At 41.6% G+C, this 17,094-nt stretch overlaps 1 protein-coding gene and 1 non-coding gene across 2 annotated transcripts in view; both read right to left on the reverse strand.

Annotated features, from left to right (window-relative positions):
• DPP10 (dipeptidyl peptidase like 10) overlaps nucleotides 1–17,094 on the reverse strand; it is a 549,923-nt gene that overhangs the window by 344,473 nt on the left and 188,356 nt on the right. Inside the window, exon 3 of the mRNA XM_004711893.3 lies at nucleotides 23–117. Within this exon, the coding sequence (XP_004711950.2) occupies nucleotides 23–117 (95 nt within the window). The remainder of the gene's footprint in view (nucleotides 1–22; nucleotides 118–17,094) is intronic.
• On the reverse strand, nucleotides 8,486–8,591 carry LOC115868621. Its single transcript, XR_004045707.1, has one exon. It is a non-coding gene; the product is annotated as a U6 spliceosomal RNA (small nuclear RNA).

A 17,094-nucleotide genomic window follows, 5' to 3' on the forward strand; every position in this document is an offset into this window, starting at 1 on the left:
TAATTAATTATTCATTACTTACAAATGTTGTGTTTTCCAATAACAATGTGGTAGCATTTGTTTCTATATTCAGTTTAATGACATGTCCATTCTCGCTTTTATACACCACATCTGTATCTGCAACAAAAAAAGGCATTAACATCTGACCCAGACATTGACTAGTTAATATAATAACTTCAAAAGAGAAAATGTGCATTATAAAGAGACACATTAGAACAATCAATGTTAACCTTTAATAACCTGAGCAGGTTTCTCTGCTAGGTTCATATTAATCCTCCTGAATGATCAGGAAGCCATAATAGCACATGGTGTATTGTGCAAAGAAAATAAGGTTAGTGAAAGGGTCATTCAAATTCCGGGTTTAACAATTGAACAATAATTAAAATAGGAACCATCTGATTTCACAGGTGAGACAGAGAGAACGAAGAGTAGGGTTTCCAGGTTCCAAAGTAAACTGTTACTTTGGATGATCTATCACTTTTTACTTATGGAAAGGCGAGCAGCTGGCTATAATTTGATGTAATTCTATGATTATTTAAATTGAATCTCACTTCCACAGACATATGCATTCATTTCCATCACTGGTCAATTCCAGTTCTACCACTTCCTCCTTTGGGATGGTATTTTTATCTTTGTATTTTATCTGGTTTATGTTATGAAATCAAATCAAACTCTCTCAGGCTGTTAGCATACATTTATATCTATTTTGTCAACTTTCAGTAAATACCTTTTTGCTTTAAAATAACTGCGATTTTCGGGTCAATGGTTGGGTTACATATTTTTGGTTGAATTCAAGTACATTTAAAAGAAAATGAAATCATCTTAATAATGCCTCAGGCTGGACTTCCAGGACGATAGCACTGAGGTAAGGTCACGCTGTGGGAACTTCCATGGAGTGAAGGCTGGATCTGCAATAAGGGGCCGGTTCAGGAGGGTGAGCTCAGGTCCTTGAGTAGCAATGCCTGGGTGATCATTTGCAGGTCTCTCCAGAGACAGCAGCACCTGTGCTCACCAGGACACATCCTCAGCTCCATTTTCAGCATGAGAGATCCTTGTGCCTGGTAACCATAGAGCCGGTTCCTGGCCTTAATCCTTCTTCCTCTTCCTGGAGACCCACTCTATGGCTTCCTACACACCCACCCTGGGTGACCTGGGCCACACTGCCTTGCATTCCCTTCTCCTCACAGCTGTATATGAGTCGTGGTACCTGGTTTGTCCTTGCCCAGGTGACCGTGCCACCTTGCCCTCCCCTCCCCAGCCCCAGCACACATGAACAGGTTTCCGTATTTATCCATGCCCAGATGACCCATGCACTGTGCTGCCTTGCAGTATAGCTTCTCTATTTTGTCCACATATAGATTGAATAATTATGGTGAGAAATACAATCCTGACATACACCTTTCATGATTTTAAGCCATGCAATATTTTTTTAATTAAATACTTTTATTGGGGCCTCTTACATCCCTTATTACAATCCACACAATCAACTGTTGTGTCAAGCACATTTGTACACATGCTGCCATCATCATTTTCAAAGCATCTTCCTTCTATTTGAGCCCTTGATATCAGCTCTTCACTTTCCCTCCCTTCTGCGCCCTCCCTCATGAACCCTTGATATGTTACAGATCATTATTTCCATATCTTACATTATCCTGTTTTCCTTCACCCACTTTCCTGTTGTCCAGCCCCCTGGGAGCGGGCTCTATGTTGATCCTTGTGATCGATTCCCCTTATCCCTCCATCTTCCCCCATCCTCCTGGTATCTCTACTCTCATTGTTGGCCCTGAGGGGTTTATCTATCCTGGATTCCCTGTATTTCAGGCTCTTATCTGCAACAGTGTGCATGCTCTGGTCTAATCCGATTTGTAAGGTACAATTGAGGTCATGATAGTGGGGGAAAGGAAGCACGAAAGAACTAGAGGAAAATTGTGTGTTTCATCGGTGCTATACTGCACCCTGACTGACCCATCTCTTCCTTGTGACCCTTCTGTGAGGGGATGTCCAATTGTCTACAGATGGGCTTTGGCTCTTCACTCCACACTGATCCCCTCTCAATTCACATTGGGTATGATTTTGTTCTGGGTCTTAGATGTCTGATAATTAATCGCATCGATACCTCATGATTACACAGGATGGTGTGCTTCTTCCATGTAGGCTGCTTCTCAGCTAGTTGGCTGCTTGTTTATCTTCAAGCCTTTAAGACCCCAGATGCTAAATCTTTGGATAGCCGGACACCATCAGCTTTCTTCACCACATTTTCTTATGCCCTCATTTAGCCTTCAACAATTGTGACGGGAAGGTGAGCATTACAGAATGCCAGGTGATTAGAACAAAGTGTTCTTGTGTTGAAGGAGTACTTGAGTTGAGGCCTAATGTCCATTAGCAACCTTATTTTTTAACATATAGATATAAGTACATAGATCTGTTCCACTCTCATTATATATAAATATATTTACATATGTCCATGCCTGTATTTAGACCTCTATAAATGTCCTTTGCCTCCTGGTTCTTTCCTCTATTTCCTTTTCATTCCCTCTTTTCCCACCACCATGTTTGGCCTTCCTTCAGGTTTAGTATTTCCTCACAGCTACATTTCCCTTGATTAAGCCCCACTAGGCATCCTGCACCCTTCTCTCCATTGATTTAAGGTCATTTGTTGTTCCCTTGTCCCTGGATTAGTGCCTCCCCCACTCTTGCTTCCTTTCTCCCACCTCCCCTATGCAAGTATCCCTGGAACCATTGGTCCCTTTTCATCTCCGAATTGTTTATCCCACCTATCTTATCTAGATAGGCATGCAGAGACAATAATAAGCACACAAAAACAGGCAAAGCCAAACAAAACAACAAAGGAAAACAAAACCAACAAACAAAAACAAAATAACAATGAAAATAAAGTCAATGCCAAAAAAGGAAAAGCCTAAAAATAGTTCCAGGTATGTTTTTGACCTTTAGGATTGTTTTCCAGTCAAGTCTGATAGGGTGCCACACTGTCTGTAAAGTCTATTTTTGGTATTCTCTGGGGATTCCATCGTTTTGCTCCCTTTGCTGCTCCATGCATGGCCTTGGTGTTTTGCCCCAATCTGGCACAATTCCTGCACTGTGTCTCCAGTGTTGTCCCCCATAACATTATGGTTCAGTGAAGGACGTCGTGTCTTACGGTGGGGCCAGCCCTATGGCCTTCTCTGTGCAGTGTCTGCTCTGAGCAGGAATATCGTCCTCTGGGCTTGGTGGGCCAGAATGTGTTCCCCTCACTGTCCATCCCTCTTTGTTTCTCAACCATGCAGTATTTTATTGTTTTGTTTAAACAACTGCCTCTTGGTCCATGCACCGGTTCAGCATGAGCACAATGAAAGGTTCGGCTGTTCCCATTCTTCTCAAAGCAATCACAGTTGGTTATCCTCCACAGAGTTGAATGCCTTTGCATAATTCATAAAACAGAAGTAAACATGATTCTAGTGTGTCCTACTTTGATCAAGATCCATCTGATGTTAGCAACGCCATCTCTTTTTCCATGCCCTCTCCTAAAATTGGCTTGAATATCTGACAGTGCTCCCTCTTAGGTAAGTGCTGGGCTGTTAACCCCAATGTCCACAGTTCTCTCCACCAGCCCACCAGCCTCCCCTAGGGTGAAAGATAAGGCTTTTTGCTCCCATAAAAATGTGTAGCCTTAGAAACCCTATATAAGGTTGTTCTGAGTCAAGGTCAATTAGATGGCAATGGGATACATCCAGCAAAGCCTTATCCAATGAGTGAGTCTTTTGCCAAAAGAAAATCACACTATAGAATCGTAAGTAAGAATGAGTCCTCTGGCATTGGGGAGAAAGCAGAAATCAGACAACTGCATTAGTAGGATAAGTGGAATTCACATGACCCAAAGTATACACTTTCAATAAAAGAAAACCTTAAGAGGGTGTGTTAGTCTGGGTTGACTAGAGAGACAAAATCCAGAGACGCTCATATAGCTTTAACAGAGAGCTTTATAGTAAAGAGTAAATTAAGAAAACATCCCTGGCCAGTCCAGACCAAGTCCGTAAGTCCAATATTAACCCATATGGCCGATACCAGCCTACAAATTCCCCTTCAGACTCACGCAACACATGCAATGATGCTGAATGCAGGCAGATCACAGGCCTGTGGATGGAAAATCTTGTGGATCTAGTGGCGGTGGAAGCATGTTAGCCCTGTTGTGGGTCTCTGTGGGCCTCCACGTGGCTCCTCCAGCTCCAGAGTTCCGGCTGGGATCAGTGTGACTCCATGTGTCTTGTCAGCAGGAAGGTGAAGCCAAGAGAGTGTGTGTCCTGCCTCCAGGGAGGAAGCCGGGAGTTCTCAGAATCCTCAGGAGAAGGCCACGCCCACAGAGACTGTGGCTGTGACCTGATTGGCAGGCTAGACTCCACCCCTTTGCTCAAATTGACATAGTCTGTAACTGCCAGGGGGTAATGGGTTCTAAAAGGAGCAGGAGAAACCAAGCTTATCTTTATTATCCTTAGACTAAAGTAGAAGGAAGTGAAGCTTTTATTGAGAAGATATAGATGACAAAGATTATTGATTTTTTAAAAAGACATTTTCCTGGAGAGTTAATTGAATTTAAGAAAAATCTAAAGAGATTTGAAATCAGTAAATACTTTTAGATCAGTGCTCTAGGAATTTTTACTGTGAATCTCTGGAGCACATTAACAAGAGATACCCCCACCCCCCACCCAAGGTCAAGTGTAATTCACTGACTTAATATTTTGTAAAGATTTTTTATATGAATTAATTATTTTAAAAGCATCTCATATCTGTGTAACTTTTAAAACTGCCATTATCAATCTCTTTAAATTTTCTTCTTTAAAATCTGGTCTCCTGCATCTCATATTTAACCTACTTTATGGTTTGATTTATAATCACTAGCAGAATCTCAGGGTTTTGAATCTCCTATTACTATATTAGTAAATTATTCTCCGGAACTATATTTCAAACCTGTCTGCCTTGCATTTTGCCTAATATTAAGTACTGCAATATGAGCAAATCAGATTTAGGAGTACAGTGCATTAACAGGAAGATTAAGGTATGTCAGTGCACTCGAAACAGACTTAATACAACATTATGCATGTCTGTACAGGTCTTTTACTCAATAATCTTTCCTCTTTTTCACCTCATTGAATGCTAAAAGTCAATTAGCCTGAATACATACTCAGTTCAGTCTTTTTTTTTTTTTTTAATGCACAGGTGTGACGGGATTAAGTCACTAACTAGCCTATTTATCCTGAGATGTAAGCATGACTTAGCAGTCAGCTGTATTCCTACATAAGGAGCCAGGGTAATGTAGTGAGTTATGCACTGGGCTGCTAACCTTAAGGGCAACGCTTCAAACCCTCCAGTCACTCAGTTGGGGGAAAAATAAGGATTTCTGCTTCGGTAAAGATTTACGACCTTAAAAATCTAAAGGGCGTATTGGAGCTTAAATTCTACTCCATTTGCAGGCTATGGATGACAGGGAAAGCCCACAATCCACTTGAAGAGCCCTCATGTGGAATTTCAGCCTCTATTGAATTTCTTCTGACCAAAACATAGGGATGTGAACAGTCTTGTCTTCTAGCTGAATACATTGGACAAACAATGACCTCTACCCCTCTCCAGCCACCCCAGGGAGGGATACTCTAAAAGGCTGTATGTGTCCTGGATAGAGATCACCTTGTTGGGGGTTGCATAGTTGTAATTCAGGCCCTATAGGTCATGTCCTGTCCGTGCGCTATTCTCGTCTTGTCAGTTCTTATGTCTAACATAATGCACTTGGCTCAGTCATGGTTCTGTTCTAGATTCTGTAGTTGCACCTGTAATGGTGATGTATTGATCTGCCACCGAAGATGATTCTGTGGCACTCCCCTTTGCGCTCCCACTTTCTTTTCAAAGCAAATACCTCAGCAAATGCTTAGATGCCATTATGGCTTTCTGCTAATATTGTCCTGTTCCAGATGCCGTCTTGATTTTTGCCTTACCTTTGCCCTGTTTAAGATTTAGTAAATGTTCTCCTTAAATTATTTTTTGAGAGTTGGGATCTCTTTCTATCCCCTAAAACAAATGGGTATTTTACCTGGATCTGTCTGATTGTTCCACCACTCGCTAGTCATGTTTTCATACTTTGGTGGTTTGCATGTTGCTGTGATGCTGGAAGCTATGGCCCTGGTATTGCAGATTCCAGCTGGGTAATTCAATAGGCACAAGTGACAGTGGAGCTTGCAGACTAAGAATGCACTAAGACGAAGACATAGGCTGTCCCCTCTGAGAGACAAGCAACTGAAAACCTTGTGAATATCAGTGAAACACTGTCAGATAGAGCGCCAAAAAATGAGTCCTCAGGTTGGGAAAAACTCAAAATATGACTGACAGAAAGCTGTCTTCTCAAAGTAGAATTGTCCATAATGATATGGATGGATAAAGTAAACCTTTAGTAACCTTAATTTTCTGATGGGGCACAACTGAAAATGAGAAAAGAGAGTGGTAAATTATTAATAATTGGAACATGGAATACGTGAAATCTAAACGTAGGGAAATTAGAAGTTGTAAATACTGAATTGGAACACATAAGGGTCAATAGTCTAGTTATGAGTGAGCCTAAACAGACTGATATTAGGCATTTTGAATGAGACAATCACGAGTTACTATGTGAGGAATGACAAATTCAAGAGGAATGGTTCTGCATATACAGCTAAAAAGAATATTGCAATATCTATCTTGAAGTACAATGCTGTCTGTGATTGGATATCTATGCACCTACAAGAAATTCCAGTTAATACAATGGTTATCCAAAATTCACATGTCAACAACTAAAAATGCTGATGAAGGAGAAATGGAAGCATTCCATTAACTTCTTCAGTCTGAAATTCATCCATCATGCAATCAAGATGCACTGATAATTATTTGCGTTTGGAATACAAAGGTTGGAAATGAGGAAGGAATGGTAGCTGGAAAACACATGGCTATGGTGGTAAAAATAAAGCTCTGTTGCTACCCACAATGTTTATGGTTTGAAAGATTTGGCATCTACATCTGTAAACCCCGAGTTCTGCTCTGTTCTATAGGGTCACTCTGAGTCTGAATAAATGTAGCGGCAATGGATTGGCTTAATTTTTTTTTAAAGGGGAAGATTCTGTAGGAAAAAAATACTTAGCAGGGCATGAAGCATCAAAAAGCCTGACTCTAATGTACCTTACAAATCGGCCTAGCCCAGAGCATGTACACGGGTAGAGATAAGAGCTGGAAACACAGGGAATCCAGGACAGAGAAACCCCTCAGGACCAATGAGAGTAGCCATACCAGGAGGGGAAGGGGAGGGTTTCAGGAGGAAAGGGGAAATTCATCACAATGATCTACCTAAAACCCCCTCCCCCCACGAGGATGGACAATAGAAAAGTGGGTGAAGGGAGACATTGGTCAGCATAACACATGGAAAAATAATAATAATTTATAAATTACCAAGGGTTCATGAGGGAGGGAGGGTGGGGTAGGGAGGGGGAAAATGATAAGCTGATACCAAGGGCTCAAGTAGAAAGAAAATGTTTTGAAAATGATGATGGCAACAAATGTACACATGTGCTTGACACAATGAATGGATGGATGGATTATGATAAAAGTTGTATGAGCCCCCAATAAAATGATTTTTAAAAAAGACAATGAAAGGAATGCACAAAGTCACTGGACCAAAAGAACTGGTGGACATTTACCGTATTTACTCGTGTATAAGCTGAGTTTTTCAGCACATTTTTATGCAGTTTTTATGGCAAAATGAGGTGCCTCGTTTGATATTTGGGTCAGTTTATACTCCAGTATATACGGAAATCATTTTCAGAGGTAGTATATGATCAAGATCCAATGCTATTGAAGGAAGAAGTCTACGCTGCACTTAGGACACTAGCAATAAACACGACTGCAGGAACTGACCAAGTACCAATCAAAAAGTTTCAATGAAATGTTTCAACAACCCAATGAAGGATGGACTGGAAGCACTGGATACCAAGAAATTTGGGAGCTATCTCTTTAGCCAACCAAACAGAAGAGATCTATATTTTTGCCCATTCTACAGAAAGGTGACCCCTCCCAAATGGTGGAATTATCAAACAGTATAATGAATATCACATGCAATTAAATTCTGGTAAAAACAATTAAAAAATAATTGCAGCCGTACATCAACAGGGAGCTGCAGGAAATTCAAGGCAGATTCAGAAGGAATGGCACAGGGGTATCGCTGCAGATAACCGAGGGTTCTTAACTGAAAACGGAGAAACAGAAAGAAGTTTACTTGTACTTCACTAACTATGCAAAGGCCTCGAGTAGTATAAATCATAAAGAACTGGATAACGCTTTGAAGAATTGATATTCCAGAATATTTCGTTGTGTTCATGTGGTATCTGTATATGACAAACAGGTAGTTGGATCAGAATGAGGGAATGCTGCTTGGTTTAAAATGAAAGAGGGTGTGTATGAAGCCTGAATCCTTTATTTGTTTTCATATGGGCATTTCACAAATGTGCATGTCATCCTTCCCCAAAGGTCATGGTAATCTTCTCTGTATCATTCCAATTTAATATACCATATATACTCGAGTATAAGCAGACCTGAAGATCAGCCAAAGCACCTAATTTTGCCACAAAAATGCATTAAAAATGTGCTGAAAAACTCGGCTCATCCCTTCATCATACTTATTCAATATGTGTGCTGAGCAAATAATCCAAGAAATAGGACTATGTGAAGTTTAATCTTGCACCAGGATGGAAGGAAGGTTTATTAACAGCCTATGATATGCAGATGATATAACCTTGCTGGCTGAAAGCAGGGAGGAATTGAAATACTGGCTGATGAATATCAAGGACTGTAGCCTTCAACATGAATTACAACTCACTGTAAAGAAAAAACAATCTTCACTTCTGTACCAGTAAACACTATACGGACGGACCTTGCCTGAAAGCAGTTAATTCTAGAAAGACACCTTTGTGTTACTCTACCAAAGTATAAGATTATGTGGATCATAACCACTATGGATAACATTGAGAAGAATGAGAATTCTAGAATTCTTCACTGTGACTATATGGAACCTGTGCATGACCAAGAGGCACTCATTCAAAGAGAACAAGGAAACACTGTGTGATTAAAACCAGGGAAGATGTGTGTCGTACTTGTATTCTTGTACCATATTTATTACATCTGAATATTCTGTAAATAAATACTAGAAGTTGGGCTATATGAAGAAAAATGCAACATCAGAATTGGAGGAAGGCCCAGAAAATACAGATAAGGTATATGTTTACGTTAACTCTTCACTATTTGCTTCCCAGCACCACTGTCATTGTGCTATCAAGATACGAGTACTTGGTGTTACTTGCTTTACAGCAATGTCTTCAAGATAACTGCACACTTCAAGGACAGTAATAAAAAGCTACCAACAAAGAAGAAAAGGGGATGGGAAACACAATAGTGGCCAAAATGAAAAACTTTAAAAAAACTCCTAATAACTCTTTAGGGAATGAGATAGTTAAAGTTTATGGTGCTGACCTGACCGATAAACACATGTGGGGTTAATTGAAGGGCGGAGGGATAAATGGCCCAGTGAGCCTCGCCTTTCTAGTTCTTGAGTCTCTTGCTTTCTGATGGTCGGACCAGGGTGCAGCTGCCTTAGCCAGTTCCCTGCTTCAGCTGGCAAGGCTCACATCCTGCAAGACATCCCTGAGGAGTAGCCCCATGGACCTACCCCGGTGCATCCCTGGGTGCCTCCCTCATCCAATGATGTATCTGTGTATTTGTGTTGTCTTTGTCCCTTTTAAGATTTAATAAATGTTCTCCTTAAATTATATTTGAGGATGGGGGTCTCTTTTGTACCCTCAAAACCATATTGTGCTGGACCAGATATTTGCAAACTATATTCCATGGGCCAATTCATCTTTTTATAAATACAGCACATAGTAATAAGAGTCTAAACCAGAGGCACGCTGGCTGAGCCCCAGTCTCATCCTAAACCTTGAAATGGTCTGAGTTAGTTAATTGTGCCAGCCTGGCCGATAATCACATGTGGGGCTAATTGAAAGGCGGAGGGATAAATGGGTGGTGAGCCTCGCCTTTCTAGTTCTTGGGTCTCTTGTTTTGTGATGGCTGCACTGGGTGCAGCTGCCTTAGCAGTCCCCTGCTTCAGCTTGCAAGATTGACTTCCTATAAGACATACCCAAGGAGAAGCTACATGGACCTACCCCGATGCAGCCCTGGGTGCTGGAGCAGCCATGTGGAGACCCCTGCTAGTGCTGAGATGCTTATTCATTCACTGACTCAGCTTTCCTCCTGCAGTCGGCATATTGCCTCTGTTTTGTGAGGTGGAGGACTTTGTGGACTGGTGTTGGGTTAATGGGTTAATGTTGGACTTGTGGGCTTGGGCCGCATTGGGTTGGGATGTTTTCATGATGCACATTTTCTTTACATAAAACTCTCTCTTATACATGAGTTGCTGTGGATTTGTTTCCCCAAAGTACCTAGACTAATACATGGTCTCAATGCCATCTTGAGTAACCCACACTCACTTTCTGACCACCAAACTGCCAAGGTGAAGTCCAAAGGGGACAAGAAGTGGAGTAGCACTTGTACTCCTTGGTAATCTGGGAAGGCAGGGAGGCTACTTACGGGGAAAGACAGATGAAGAGAATACAACTGAATCGACAGATAGGTGAGGGAAGGACATGCAGACAGAACAAAGGCAGACTTAAGGCAGTTCCCCTGAAGTCCAAGACATGCAGATCAAAGAGTCCCATTGGCTTTGTCCTCCCCAATTCTAGCCTGATGGGTCAACAAAAGACCCCTCCGGATGCTCTTTATCGCCATGTCTTTGACAAAGATTTTTGCAGAAGTCACTCTTGATACTTATCTCATTTGGTGTAAGAATAAAACCATGACTAAATCTGTATAAAAAGAGCAAAATGTGTATGGCTTTCAGATAGAGCTTTGGTGACCCATTTCTCTTTTCTCTTTGTTGCAGATCCTGGATAAAATTCCGTTTTTCCTCACTATTGAAATCTTGTGAAGATTCCCCCTTAAGAAAGCTAGAATTTTTTGTTTACATATTGTGTATTTGCACTATCATAGAAGAATTGAGGGGTATCAGAGACAATGTAGCACACAAGCATTTCTATCTAGTCCTTTAAAGGAAAATCTTGACTCTGCTGCCTGCATCAGACTAATATTTTCCTTCATTCAAAGAGTATATTTTTGTTACCATGTTTACACTGATCATGGCAAACCCACTAGAAAATAGTGGATTGTTAGGTTGCCAGGATAGGGATAATCAGAGGGTGTTCCTCCCATGCCTGCCTGCACAGCCCCACCCCCTCCCGCCTCCCATAGGAGGGTGGGAGGAAAAATCAGGCAAGCATGACCCACCCATCAAAACTTTAACTGGGCATGCTCCAATTCAGCCATCCCACCCCCACCCCCCACATGCCGGATGGGCATTACACCTGGGTGACCCAAACTAGGCCCAGCTCCTGACCCCACCCAGGTGGGCTTAATTCAGCCAAAGGGGTCAATCAATGCCTTCTATTGAGGCTCCTAACTGGAGGCTTTAAATACCCTGGCAACAGGAAGGTCGCTCTCTTTTTACTCTGTTCCTGGTCAGAGGCAGGTGGAGGTAGAAGGCACACATGCTCCTCCTGGGCAGGTCCCCTCTGCACCTGCTCCAAGCCTACTGGGGGCCCGCAGCCTCTCCTCACTTGCTCCCTTTGACCTGCTCTCCTGGTCAGTGGCAGGTCAGGGGGAATTCTGTCCTCTCTCTTTTACCTTGCTCCTGACTTGACCCTGTCGTGGACTTCCTGGCCGCAGGTGATCACAGGTGGGCATGCAGTCCCAAGAGGTTGCCCTGCTCAGGGGTGAGCCCCAGCGCGGCTTATGGGCGGTTTGGCTCGCTGCCCTGAAATAGCGTGTACTCTTTTGAGAGTAAAACCTGAATTTTCTCCCATATTTTAGCAAAACCCACTTGTATTACAAACCAGGCTTCGGGGTGAATTCCTTCTCGTGGGAAGCCAAGAACTAAGGTATTACCCACCAAAAAAACCTAACAGTTTTGAATATCCAAAATATCTACACACTAAAGCAATCATCCCCAACCCAGCACTGAAAATACAGTTGGCTCAAAGGAATTTGTATTTATGATAAAGATGGCCAAGTTTAGTAGACAAAATAAACGCATTTTCCTAAAAGTAACTGCGAAGCAGGTCATGTTTATTTAAAAGTCTTTGTGATTTTTATAATTGCCATTAATTCATATAGAATTACCAATCTTATAAATGGGACTGTGTAAAAAGAATAATTTCAAGCCTAGATAATGGAGCAGTTGGTGACCACTCAAGAAAAAGTTATTTTTATTTGTCGCTAAAATGTAAATGGCAACAATTTTCACCAGATCATTGAATCTTTGGATTATTTGCAAGATAGAATAAAGACACTCTTTAGGATCTCAGATATCTGTGAGCACAAGGTTTGTTTGCATAACAGTGGTCCAAACGCCAGTCTCAACTGCTTCCTAACTTTCTCCAGTTAAAACCTACCAGTGCCATGAAGACAAAACCTTTGTCTCCTTTCAGACTCACGTCTTCGGCTGTCTCCAGTGAGGTGGTTCAGCCTACGGAAGCCCTCAGGCAAAGGAAGGATGCAGGCAGACCCATCCCCACCCTCACTGAGCATCAGGTGTATAAAATTACCACAGATGTTGGCTGTTCATCTGCAATGCAAGAGCTCTGGAACTCCATGCTGCAGTGGCACATGCAGAGAACACAACCTGTTTTGCAATCATGAAGAGATTGCAAATTACAGAAGAAAATGAGGAAGAAAAAATAAAAATAGCCAGGCAAATATCACATCCTTTCTTTCTTTAATTTGGTTTTGTTCTGCATCCAGTCAGTAACATTACCATTTTTTATCCATTCTAAAAAGATAAAATTGGAGGCTGCTCTCTCTCTCTCAATATCCTTTTGGGGGATGAGGAGGGCAATTGGCAGCCCTATTCAAGATACGTATTTCCTTATTAAGGGGTTCCGCCCCCATAATGCCGCACTACTACCTGTGAAGGCATGACTTAGTGGCCTTCCGTAAATGGAGAGGAAGGTGTCTGTTGCTGTGTGATTTTACCATTCCTCAAGCCCTCCTATTTGTCGTTAATGCACAGGGAACACTATGTGGCAGGCAAACTTGCTACTTTGGAAGTAAGGAAGAAACTCAGATTCTTAATAGATGTTCACTTAAAAGATTTCCTCCCTCAATTTTAAACATCTTATCCCTTCTTCAGATACTACTTTAAAATTTTTGTTTATATCCCATTATTAAGCTCTTATAAATTACAGTGCTGTTTCATTAATTTCCCTGTAAATCAAACAAATATTAAAATCAGAAATTAGAAACTCAAAATGAAGCTTGATCTGCAGGACTGGCCATCATTTAAAGCGTTAATCTCTAATCTTTGACTATGTACCAAGACAGACTAACCACCATTTAGCTATGTTGATTCCTTGCATGGATTCTTTGTTGATAGTCGTATATTATCTCTTAGATAAAGCTATGTCCTTTTACGTTGATGCCATGTCTTCTAATTAGTTATTCAGCTGAATGTACAGGTGAAACCAAGCATTTTGCTGGGGCTTCAAGTACTAGGATAGCCAAGCGTTGGAAACCGACAGGATGGCAGTGAATAAGAATTCATAGATCCAGTGGTGTGAGTGGCGATACTGGGAGGGTAGAGGGAGAGTGGGTTGGAAAGAGGGAACCAATTACAAGGAACTATATGTGACCTCCTCCCTGGGGGACGGACAACAGAAAAGTGGGTGAAGGGAGACATCGGACAGGGCAAGATATGACAAAATAATAATTTATAAATTATCAAGAGCGGGGAGGGAGGGGAAAATGAGGACCTAATGTCAGGGGCTTAAGTGGAGAGGAAATGTTTTGAGAATGAGGGCAATGAATGTACAAATGCGCTTTACACAACTGATGTATGTATGGATTGTGATAAGAGTTATATGAGCTCCTAATAAAATGATTTAAAAAAAAGATTTCATGGATTTTTCTCTCTCTGGTTTCAATCTTCCAATTCTGTTAGAATTCATGATGAACAGCTACATCTTTGCTGTTTCTCTTCCAATGTTAGAAATTAGCCCAACTCTATTTGAAGGAGACACCAACAATACCTGCAAGTGGAATTCAGCTGTGCCCTTCCCAAACAAACATTCTGAGAAACCAAAGCAGTTAGGATATAAATCATGAGTATTCAACCATAGCACCCTAGTCTCCATCAAGGATGTATCGAGTCAAGTCCCTTAGGGGAGATGCCCCTTCCTGGGTTGGTTCCAGAATGGTAGTAAGTCACTTGCCAATGTAGTCTACCTAAAGAAAAGACTGTTGGCATTCCTAGTTCAATGTTAAGGTTGTCTTTATTTGCCATTGTGTCGGCTCTGACCCACACCATCCCTAAGCACAGCAGAAGGAAACACTGCTAGTTAACCAGCCAGAATGCCATCAGTCAGAATGCTATGGTTTAATAGGCTATTAATGGAGCCTTAATATACTTGGGGATTCTGCAAATGGATTTTGGACTGTCACTGTTATTGATAGCGTTCTCTCAACCTAGTGCTCAGACTTTAAGCTCCAATACACCTCATATAACCATTAGAAATGTTACGTCTCTGGGATGATTTTCCCCGTTTCTTGCTTCTCGGCGCTGAAAGAATTCACAGAGCAGAAGCACTACTGTAAATCCAAGTTACTTTCGTGAGGGAAAGGGAAGTTTCTGGTAATAGTCTCAGATCGTACACCCTCTCCTTGGACAGCATGCAAGGCCTCATGGTGGGAGCCTGGGGAGGGTACGTGACCTAAAATGGCTGTATTATGGGAGCTTGAAAACGCAAGAGGAAAAATGGCCAGAAATAGGAGGCCGCAGAATCAGAAGAGGAAGCTGAAGTCTCAAGCAGGGGTGTCTCACACTACTTATCCATGCGGACTACTCGGACTTGGATCTCGCTTCTGCCACCCACTGGTTGAATAAATCTGAAAACAATTTTAATGACACCTTGAACTCATTTTCCTTATAGGTGCGATAAAGAAATGACTTGTCTCATAAAGGTTTTAGTATTAAATTAATCTTACTTAAAAAGCTTAAGGAAGTGACTATAATGTAAGTTGTTTAGACCAATGCCCACAGTAAAGTAGGTGTTTAAAAACTGTTTGCAAAAAAACTCTCAAAACTTGAGAGGTAGAACTGGGATCATGATAGTCGGGAGGCGGGGGAGGGAGGAAGCATTTAGGAACTAGAGGAAAGTTGTATTTTTCATCATTGCTACATCACAGCACCCTGACTGGCTCATCTCCTCCCCAAGACCCTTCTGTAAGGGGATGTCCAGTGGCCTACACTTGCCTCCCAGCTCTTTCCTCTATTTCCCTTGACTTTCCTCCTGTCCCACTACCATGCTCAGTCCCCACCAGGGTTTCAGCAATTCCTCTTGGTTACATTACCCTTGCTCATGGCCTACCAGACCTCCCACACCCACCTCACCACTGATTTGGATCACCTGTTGTTCCCTTGTCCCTGGGTTTGTTAACACCACTTCCTATGTCCCCCCAGAACTGCCGGTCCCGCTGTCCTCCCCTCCAGATTGTTCATCCAGCCCATCCCACTGAGACAGACTTGGGGAGTTAATAACATGCACAAAAACAAGACAGAGCAAAACCAAGCAACAACACACAAAACAACAACAAACCAATGACAAAACAAATCACAGCAAGAAAGAAAAGCTCGTAGTTAGTTCAAGGATTGTTTGTTGGCTTTTAAGAGTGATTAGGATGATCCCTTCAGGACCAGTGGTGTGAGTGGCGATGCTGGGAGGGTGGAGGAAGGGTGGGTTGGAAAGGGGGAACTGATTAGAAGGACCTACATGTGACCTCCTCCCTGGAGGACAGACAGCAGAGGGGTGGATGAGGGGAGACATTGGAAGGGGCAGGATATGACCAAATAATGGTTTGTGGATTGTCAAGGGTTCATGAAGGAGGGTGGTAGAGGGAGGGAAAAAATGAGGAGCTGATGCCAGGGCCTTGGGTGGAGAGCAAATATTTTGAGAATGATGAGGGCAATTAATGTACAAATGTGCTTTGCACAATTGATGTGTGTATGGATTGTGATGGGAGCTGTATGAGCTCCTAATAAAACAATAAAAAAAAAGAATATTACAATAAAATAGAGAAAATATAAAATAGAGAAGGAAAAAAAAAAAAACCCAAACTAACAGCAAAAAAACCCAAAACTATTTGCTCAGGATATATCTCTGAAATCCTAAAGACTTATTATATCTTTTGTTTTATTAGAAACATCTCTGATATTCTCACATCTGTTGATATTATTAAACAAGTTCCAATATTGGATTGCTATATTTAGTAGTTCTTATAATCAGACTTTAGAATTTTTACTCTTGAATCAACAGAGATACACAGCTATAACTGGAAAAAAATGGACCTTTATTTCTCTTATTAAGGATATACTGTACATGTGATAAGATTAAAAAAACTAGAGCAGAGTTTTTGTTTATATTTATCTTCTTTAATTTTATTTATTTATTTTTAAAATTATCTTATTGGGGGCTTGTACAATTCTTATCACAATCCATACATCCATCCATTGTGTCAAGCACATATGTACATTTGTTGCCCTCATCACTCTCAAAACATTTGCCTTCTACTTTAGTCCTTAATATCAGTTGCTCATTTTCCCCCTTCCTCCCCACTCCCCCTCCCTCATGAACCCTTCATAATTCAAAAATTATTATAATTTTGTCATAAGTTACACTGTCCGACGTCTCCCTCTGCCCTCTTCCCTGCTGTCAATCCCCCAGGGAGGAGGCAATACTTAGATTCTTATAATCAGTTCCCTCTTTCTACCCCACATTCCCTTCAACCTCCAGGCATCGCCCCTCTCACCCTGGTCCTGAAGGAGTCATCTATCCTGGATTCCCTGTGTTTCCAGTTGCTATCTGTTGTACCAATATACATCCTCTGGTCTAGCCAGATTTGTAAGGTAGAATTGGGATCATGATAGTGGGGGGG

This window comes from Echinops telfairi, unplaced genomic scaffold, assembly GCF_000313985.2.
Source record: "Echinops telfairi isolate 266 unplaced genomic scaffold, ASM31398v2 ScPeMD7_15;HRSCAF=58, whole genome shotgun sequence".
NCBI lineage: Eukaryota > Metazoa > Chordata > Mammalia > Afrosoricida > Tenrecidae > Echinops > Echinops telfairi.